The sequence below is a fragment of the Vicia villosa genome, linkage group LG5 (genome assembly GCF_029867415.1).
Source record: "Vicia villosa cultivar HV-30 ecotype Madison, WI linkage group LG5, Vvil1.0, whole genome shotgun sequence".
NCBI lineage: Eukaryota > Viridiplantae > Streptophyta > Magnoliopsida > Fabales > Fabaceae > Vicia > Vicia villosa.
In genome coordinates, this window is record NC_081184.1 from 19,603,086 (window position 1) to 19,613,063 (window position 9,978).

Sequence of the window (9,978 nt, forward strand, 5' to 3'; positions counted from 1 at the left end):
CATTAAATAATATCTTACGATATGTTTTCTTCAAACCATCATTAAATAATATCTTACCATACTATCTTTGTTTTCTTCAAATTGGCAATTAAACACAACCCATTAATTGCATTTGCATCAACAACATTGTTTGAAATTCATCTCTATCATATGAAAATCAATCAACAGCGCAAACAAAAATTGAGAGACACTGAATTTCCAAGGATAGAGAAGAAGTTCAAAATAATGTTGGTGACACAATCTCTTGAATATTGTCTATCTTACTATCATCTACTATACACATATATAGGGCTTGTTATGTCAAGAGTATCTAAATGTTGTTTATTAAATCACATAAAATATTGAGTTTTTAATCAATAGCCTACCTATTCTTTTTTTTTATGAAAAGACCCTGTTTCATTAATCAGAGGAAACAAACAAATTACAAGGGTCAGCATTGATGCTTGGAATGCAGCCAGTCCAACATCTAGATCCTAAACACTTGCCCAATTGAACCAAATTATGAGCATCAGTGTTGAATTCCCTCCTAATAAACATTATGGAAATATTACAAGAATTAAAAATTAAGTTTATGCAGTCCAGGGAAATAGGTTCTATATCAGCTATGCAGCCAGAACCATTAATGCAATCTACAACAGTGAGGGCGTCCGGCTGAAGGGTGAAGTCGTGGATGCCAATCTCTTTCGCGGTTTGAATACTCCACCGGATTGCCAAGGCCTCCGCTGTAGTTGGATTCACCACACTCTCCATGCGTTTTGTGGCCGCCAGAAAAATATTAGACGTGGGATCTTTGATTACGCAACTTAACGAAACCATATCATTGTCAAAGCATCTCGCATCTGTCTGTACCAGCCAGCCAGTTTTAAGTTTGGACCACTCCTGCTGCCCATCTTCAGTTGTATCAAATTCGGTCTTAACCTCTTCCATAACAGCATGCCATATCTCTTGGGCCGCAGCTGGGACCATGGGTTTGACACCCTTGAAAACCACATTATTCCTCATATTCCAAATCTTCCAGAAACACACAACAGGAATTTGGGCAGTAGTAATGTCTTTCGAAGATACCAAACTAAACAACCAGTCTTCAATGTCACCGGCAGCAGGTAGGCGAAGGCCTAAGGGACTAGAAAAGCAGACCCGTCTCACAAAATCGCACCTGAGAAAAAGATGAGGACTATTTTCTGGCTCAGATTCACATAACGGGCAGATCCCATCATTGATAATACTTTTTTTTCCGGAGATTGCTCTTAGTTGGCAGGATATCCTTGATCAGGCGCCAAACGAAATTGCGAACCCTAGGGCTAACCTTTAATTTCCACAGGTGCTTCCACAAAACCTACCTATTCGTTGAGGAGGAGCTGGGGCCGGATTGACTTTGCATAGCACTGAGCCATCGGTATGCTGATTTGACTGAATACTCCCCATCCGGTGCGTGGTGCCACAGAAGCTTATCATCAGACAAGGTTGAAGATAAAGGAATGCTGCAGATATGCTTTGTCACCTCAGGATTGAAAAGCTCCTTAATTGTATCAATTTTCCAGCAAGATATATCAGTGTCAATTAGTGAACTCACCGAATCAGGAACTGGAAGCGTTGGAATCCACCTATCTCCCATGATACTTACCTTAGCTCCATTGCCTATTCTCCATCGAGTGTCGTTTAGTAAGAGATCCTCCGCTCTTGTAATGCTTCTCCACGCATAACTAGGTTTAAAGGGCTTTTGGGCTTTCGAAATGGAGCAGTTTGGATAATAACGACCCTTAAAGACCCGCTCCAATAGGAATCCCTCTGCCTGTAGTAACCGCCAGTATTGCTTCCCAAGGAGACTAGTATTGAAGTCTTGAATCCCACGGAACCCCATCCCTCCATTGCACTTAGCTTTCGCCATATTTTGCCAGCTCACCCAATGGATTTTCCGCTCCCCATCTTTGGATCCCCACCAGAACTTACATAACAGCGCCTCAATTTCTCTACAGCAACTCTCCGGCAGTCTATAGCAACTCATGATGTAGGTTGGAATTGCTTGTGCTACAGCTTTGATTAAGATCTCTTTCCCAACCCTTGAAAGAAAAGTTTCCTTCCAACCCTTAACTTTTTTCCACACCCTTTCAATAACCATCTTAAACACCTCTTTTTTGGACCTCCCAAATATCACCGGAAGGCCCAAATACCGAGAATGGTGCTGGACCCCTCGAAAACCTAAATTGTTTTTAATTCGGACTTTTTGCTCCTCAGTAACATTCCCACTGAAGGAAATTTCAGATTTCTCGGCGTTGACTAGCTGGCCGGATGCTTGTTGATAGCTCTCCAGGATGTGCCAAATGCGATCTGCTTCTTCTTCGTTGGCGCGAGCAAAAAGAAGACTGTCATCGGCAAAGAATAGATGAGAGATGGTTGGAGACTTGCGAGCAACCCGGATACCATGAATGCTGCCATCCTCGACTCCCCGCCTCAGTAAGCCAGAAAGAACATCTGCACAGATAACAAACAAATAAGGTGAGAGGGGATCTCCTTGCCGGAGACCCCTATAAGGAATGAATCTGCTGCTAGGTTGGCCATTGATCATCACTTGATAGGAGACAGTTGAGATGCACCGGTGGATCAATGAGACAAGAGACGGAGGGAAGTTCATATTTGTTAAGGTTTCCACAACAAAACTCCATTCAAGTCTATCATAAGCCTTGGACATATCCAGCTTGAGTGCCATGGTTCCCTTCTTCCCCTTTTTCTTATTCTTCATCCAATGGTGGCAATGAGCGCATTATCCGTGATCAATCTTCCACGGATAAAAGCACTTTGTTCCTCACTAATCACTTCCGGCAGAATACTCTTCAATCTATTCGCTATCGCTTTGGTCGCCGCTTTCATAACAGCATTACAAAGGCTAATCGGTCGAAAATCCATCGGAGTGGCGGGTTTCTTTTTCTTGGGGATCAAGGTAATGAAGGTGTTGTTGATATCAGTAGGATTTCGGTTATTGTTGAGGATGTCCAGCACGAAATTGGTCACATCAGTACCGGTGGTTGCCCAAAATTTCTGAAAAAAGAAAGTAGGTAGCCCGTCAGGGCCAGGCGCCTTAGAAGGGTGCATTTGGAAAAACGCCTCCTTCACCTCCTCAGTAGAAAAAGGACTGGCGCAGAAATTGATATGGCTCTCAGAAAGTTTCCTAGGAATCGCTCTACAGACTTCGGCCAGATTTGTGGGGTTAGAGGATTTAAAGATTTCCCCAAAGTATTCCAGCAGAATTTTCTCACATTTAGATCTACCTCGCTGCCAATTACCCTCAGGATCTTTCAGCCTTTTGATCGCATTCGTACGCCTCCGTTGGTCGGCCTTACTGTGGAAGAACTTTGTATTTCTATCACCACTCTCCAACCACACAGCTCGGCTTCTTTGCCTCCATAAAATTTCTTCAGTTTTTAGAAGCCGGTCCCTTTGCTTTTCAAGTGCTTTAAATTGTTGCAATTCCGGCTCCTCACTCGACCATCTAATATCCTCCTGTAGCTTTTTATCAAGACGACCAATTTCCATTCTGATGCTACTAGTCCGGATGTCCCTGAATTGGTGTTGAATTGCCTGCATAGCCGTCGTCTTCAAAGAAACATCTCCCGCAGCCTGTCTCCAGATATTCTTCACAGTTTCGCTGCAAATGGCTTCCTTAGCCCACGCCTCCTCAAACCGAAAAACATAGGGAGAGCGACGATCCTCACTGTCAGTAAGGATGCTGAGCCGAATTGCCGCATGGTCAGAGCCAAACCGCTCCAAATGGGACACCTTAGTCTGTGGAAACCGCTGGGAAAAAGCATAAGAACAGATGCTCCTGTCCAGTCTGCATTGGATGTTGTGATCCCCAACTCTCCCATTGGACCATGTAAATGGATACCCCTCAAAATCCACTTCCTGAAGCCCACACACTGTCATTATGTCTCTTCCATAATTAAGTTGTGATGATGACCTTCCATTTCCCCCAATCTTGTCTGAATCAACCAGTATATCATTGAAGTCACCACACACAATCAACTCACTACCGCCTTCCTCCCACAGATTATGAATGAGATTCCATGTATCTTTCTTTCTTGCCTCAATCGGGAATCCATAAATGCACGCAAGTGACCAGGGCCTGTCTTCATCAGCTTGGGTGCAAAGTCCAGCAACATGATTCTGCGAAAAGGATTTTATTTGAACATCAACACCATCCTGCCACCAAAGGCAGACACCGCCTGCCCTCTCCCTCCCGCTACCAACACAATCCACCGAAACCATGTCACAAAACCGGTACTTCCGTCTCAGTTTCTCTAACTCATCCGCTTTGAGCCTTGTTTCCATGAGGAACACAAGGTGGGGTTTTTCTGTATTGAGAAGCCTGGTAAGGCTTCGAACTGCTCGAGGGTTCCCCAAGCCTCTGCAGTTCCAGCTTATCATTTTCATTGGGATAGGCGGTGTTGGTTTTCCAACACCACCTCTGGTCTATTATTGTTGTCAACAGTTGTGTTCTCCCCCTGCTTCCTTTTCTTCTCCTCCAAACCACAGTCATCCAGATTTCCTTCCACAATCATGACATCTATCAATTGTCTTTTGCCCCTTTTTGTCCCTTCCACACCGCCATCTGCTCCCTTGAGGTTCTTGGTATTTTTCCGCCTCGTCCACTTCTTCCTCTGTGTTCCCCCCGCCTCCTTCTTACCATGTTCCTGCCCATATCCATTTGATAGAGCCACCACTCCAAGGGATTCAGCAATCGATTCGACATCAACCGATTTGAACTGTGACTCTTTGCCTCGATCCTTTTCCTTGTTTGCTGACTGAATAGCCTCGGCATTCTGCATAACTTCATTTTCTGCACCTTTTTCCTTCCCTTTAGCTCCGCAGCGGCTTTGGCTTGAAGAGACATTGAACAACTCGCGGCTGCACATGCTGGAGCTGGATTCTTTCTTCCTTCCTTCATCTGTGATTTTTGGCAACGGGGAAGCACGCAACCATTGCCCAAAAGCCAGGTCTTGCTCCTCAAGTTCTTCAAATCCTTCCTCGTTTAAATCCTCCACCACTTCACAGTCTTTCATTTGGTGTCCCATTCTGCCGCAGACGAAGCAGAAAAGAGGAAGTCTCTCATATTTGAACTGCACCCGGATTTTCTTATCTTTGAATGTCACCACCGTTCCTCGCTTAAGGGGCTCCTTCAGGTTAATTAATACTTTGATTCGGAGGAATCTTCCAGTTCTGTGTGCTTCCTTAGAGTCCATTTCTTCAAATGAACCCATGATATTGCCCAACTTTTTTGCCATTGTTTCAGATCTGAGTATGAGTGGGAGATCATAAACTCTGACCCAGAAGGAACTGAAATGCATGTTTAACTCAGAAGGTTGTTCCTCTCCCGAGATCCGTTTTAGCACCAATAAAGCCCGGTCGAAACTCCACGGACCTGTCTTCAAAACATATTCCATGTCTCTCTTAGATCCGAACTTGAAGAGGAACAAGTTCTTGCTCAGATCTTGTACCTCCACTGCATGTTTAAGCTTCCAAGCATTCAACATTGTGGTTTTGAACGCCCGAGAGTTAAAACTACTTTCTGTCCATAACTTTCCGGCCACAGTTCTTTGTAGGGATTCGTCTTCAACGATCTCCTCTTCATCTGCCACCACCCCCTCTTCTTCTTCCTTTGACATAGCAAAAGCTTTCCATTTCTCTAGACCACCTGCCATGAGACCGCAACCAGCCAGCACCTCCACTGAAAAAACAGTAGAAAACCCAATCCAAAGATGGGTGAAAAAAAACCAGAACACTGGGGAGAAAACCCCGTGACCACACAGAAGTTGGAGGCGGAAAAACACGATAAGGCTTTTTAGAGAGAGAAGGTCTGCCTTCTCTCTAGAAAGTCACGTGAAAGATTATCAAAGCCTCAATAGCCTACCTATTCGAACCTAAATAATTGGAGATAATTTAGGTCAAATTAGTGATAATGAATCTAACTTAAATTTTATTTTATAACTAACTCATACAATTTCAATTCAGGATAATATATATAAAAGTTTTGTTTTTTTGAAGTTTAAATGAAATATCAAGTTTAATTAAAATTGATATTTCAATTATACACACCAATTTTATTAATCGAACATAAAACTAATTTTTGGAAGTATTATAGTAGTTTCAAATTTCTTAGTTCAATACCAAATTTCTTTTTTCTTAGTTGAAATGCTAATATTGATATTTTAAAAATTTAATCTTAATGTTTCACTTTAAACTTTAAGTTAAATTTCTAGCCTACATATAAGGGTGTAATCGGTTCGGTTTGAACCGATTATTCTTAAAAAAAAAAAAAAGTTTAAACCGATGATTATCACCAGCTTTGTAGTGATTCTACTTTGTTACTTGCACATGCATGTATTAATCATGCGTAACCTTCTTCATGAAATAGTTTATTTTCTACCCTACATTTGACACTTGCACCATGCATTCATCTTAATCTGTAGACTGGAATCTCAATCTCCAATTAAACGCTACACAATGCATTCAGTCATGCAATTTATATCCCATATTTTAGCTCTCTTCTTATGATGAGAGATTCATTAACATACAATGGAGATCTAGTTTTTTTTTTAATTTCTCAAATCTCCCATAGGAGACTTCGGTACACAGGCTTCATAGGTGTTTTGGAAGTTTTGGTTTGGAGGTGGAAGTGTTTATTTCTTCTAAGCGTTTATTTGTACTGTATTTTCATTTACTTTGGACGGTGAATTTGGGTTTGATCCATTATAGATAGAAATATGTTCTAGGTCTCAAATTTTCGCTTTAGAACATTTCATTTGCCTCTTAAAAGAGAACGAGAAAATTATAAAAAAATTTATGAAAATATAATTTAAAATTAAATACTTGATATGGAGAAGCTTTTATGGAAATTAATCTTTCACACGCTGAAAAGTTATTGCAGGATAATCTCCATGTGCCAACCATTGTGTCTTTATGAAAAATTATATGCATGTAACAACCAGCAGACACAACTTTTAACTTGTTTATCTATCGTGTATATATATTGGCATGTTTAAAACATCTCAGGAGTAAAAAAATATAATCATTTTACATTTTTAAATAATTTTGTCAATACTGCAATGGTTTCATCACTTACTTCACTTTGTCCAAAGAAATTTGAAGACAAATCATTGTTGTACAATGCATTATTTAAGGAAACACATGAAAGCAATTCAAAGGGTACAACGACAACCAATCTCGATGTCAAGGACAAGCCTTCAAGCAGTGTTTTTATCACAAAAAATGGTACTAGTATTTAATTATCACTTTTTTATTTAAGTTACTTTTGAAATATTATGGAGACCTAACAATTTATGAACTTTTTTTAGGCAGAAAAATTCCAATTTTTATGAAGTCGAAAATCCCTACGAAGAAACGTTCACCGATGGTGTATGTGAGGATGAAACCTGCGAGGTTGACACCGATGGAAAAGTTTCGGAAACAACTTCTTAACGAATTGAATGAACAAGAAGTGAAGCTAAGAGAGTCGTCATCAGAAGAAGAAGATATTTTATTGTTTGACAATAAGAACAATTTCATAGCCGATAATGAAATTGGTCTTGGATGCATTCTTCTTAATCCAGATTGTGGCTCTATGTACAAGTGATCATTCATTTATTATTTTACACTAATAATAAATAAATATCCAAAATGATATGATGATTTTTCATTTGTGATTATAAGATAAATATGTGCGACAATCTTCATTTGCAAGATATAAATTTTTGCGACCATATTGAGAGTTTTCATTATTCTCTGTGTTAAATTATGTCATCTACAATATTTTAATTAAACTCTTGATTCAATATTTTCAAAGTAATTTTTCATTAAACTCTTCGTGACTCTCTAGAATTGTTACTTACAATTTGTACACTCTAAAATTTTTAAGACGACTTGTAAATCGGATGAGGGATATATGCTAAACAAACAGGGATCACAGGCAAGTGGTCGGTTTGTTTGAACTATTAAAAAATTTGCACTTAGTGACCGATTTAATGACCAAGAAATTTCGGTCACTGTAGTGACGGAATTAGCCATCATAATTTGACATTCATGAGCAAATTTTAAGAGGTCACTAAATTGATCATTAAGATAAATCAGCCACCGATTTAGAGACCACAATTTTGTGACCGAATTAGCCACCAAAATTTGATATTCATGAACCAATTTTTAGTGCTCACTAAATCGGTCACAAAAAATATTTTTAAATACAATTTAATTTATATATATATAAATTAGAGACCGAAATTTCGATCACTAATATTTTTTGTTTTTGTTTTTTATTTTTAATCCTCTTTAATATGTTACTATTTTCTTTCCATTTTTTTAGAGATTTTAATTCTTTGTCAAATTTTAATTTTTACTAAAATTTTCATATTTTTTTATTGTTTTAACATATTATATATAAAAAAAACTATATGTATATATGTTTAAATAAAAAATATAACAATAGTTATTAAGTAGTGTAGTGGCAAGTTGTTATTAAAATACACGGAGGTCACAAGTTTGATTCCTAAGAATCACAACTTTTAATTTTATTTTAGCGACTAGCACTTTTTCAACCGAAAAGTAAACGGTCGCTAAATCGGTCGCTAAACGTTTAAGTGACCGATTTTAAAGCTTTTTCGATCTCTTATTCGGTCACTAAAATCAAATTTTTTAGTAGAAGAGGTCAAAGTCGAGACATGAAGTCGGACGTGATGAAGGATGTCCTAAACCGGAGCCGATGTACGAAGTCGGGCGAGACAAGAGGTGTGCCTTGTCAGACGGTCAAAGTGCCAAGTCTGTTTGATGCTTACGGTAGTCCAATTACTCCAAGGATGTTATGAAAGTCAGTGAACGGACTTTACACCTCATGATTAACGACGCCAGGAGTTAGAGATCGTTATTAATTGTGAGATTGAATGTCATTCATAAAGGTTATGTATAAAAGGGATTCTCCCATGGAAGGAAAGATGACCAACCAATATTACAACAACATAGTAAGGCTCTTTGATTATCATAGTAAAGAACACGTGATGTGATACATTTAATTTGTAAATCTTGTAGTATGCATAAAAGTCATTGTAATTCACACGCAGTTGCTACAAGTGCACAATATTCTACCTCAGATGACGATATTGAGACTTTAAGTTGTTTCTTAGTTCTCCAAGAGATCAGTGATTTGCTATTAGGAAGAAACACAACCTTGAGATTGACTTTCTTAGTTCTCTCATGAAATATCGAACTTATTGCAATATGTAAGGCGCTTTGATTGTCATATAAAAGTCATTGTAACATGAAGATGTTGCAAGTGCACGATATTTTGCCTCAGATGAAGATCTTGAGAGTTTAAGTTGCTTTTTAGTTCTCTAGAAGATCAGTGACTTGTCAAGGAAGTAACACAACCCCGGGATAGATTTTCTTGTGTCTAAACACATTGCACAATCTACATTATAATTTCATTTCAACTGGATCGTTGAATCTCTAGGGAACATACAATCTCGACCTCGATAGGTTTTAGGGTATTTAAGGACTCTACCTTCGCTTATTTGTTGTGTGCAGAATATGATATATGATCTAGTTGCATTTAAGTAATATAATCTACCCACATGTCTTCTATAGGCATGGACTTGTTGATATGAAGCACTTGAATCTTTTTTTAAGTTTAATAGAGGGATCATATGGTGTTTAGTGGTGGATCCATACATTTTGTCTAATTGGGGCCAAAGTAGAGTAATTTTTTAATAAATAAAGAGAAAATTTAACATTTGATAGAACTTTTTTGAACTATTTGAACAGATAGAAATGAAAATAATTGTGTGCCTAATGAGAATATAGAAAAAAATTGTGAGTCTTGTAAAAAAAATTATATGTACTTTGATTGGTCTTAGACAAGGAAATTAAAAAGAGTTAATTCTTTTAAATGAGGAAAAAAATAAATAAAAAATATGAGTTGAATAAAGGTAAGACATTCTC

The 9,978-nt window shown here is 38.6% G+C and overlaps 1 protein-coding gene across 1 annotated transcript; it reads right to left on the minus strand.

The window, feature by feature from the left end:
• Positions 1-399: 399 nt before the first annotated feature.
• Positions 400-2,707, minus strand: LOC131604327 (uncharacterized). Its single transcript, XM_058876773.1, has 2 exons — positions 1,341-2,707; positions 400-1,156 (listed from the first exon to the last, which is right to left on the minus strand). The coding sequence occupies exons 1-2, from the start codon at positions 2,705-2,707 to the stop codon at positions 400-402; spliced, it is 2,124 nt and encodes a 707-aa protein (XP_058732756.1).
• Between the last annotated feature and the right edge of the window lie 7,271 nt (positions 2,708-9,978).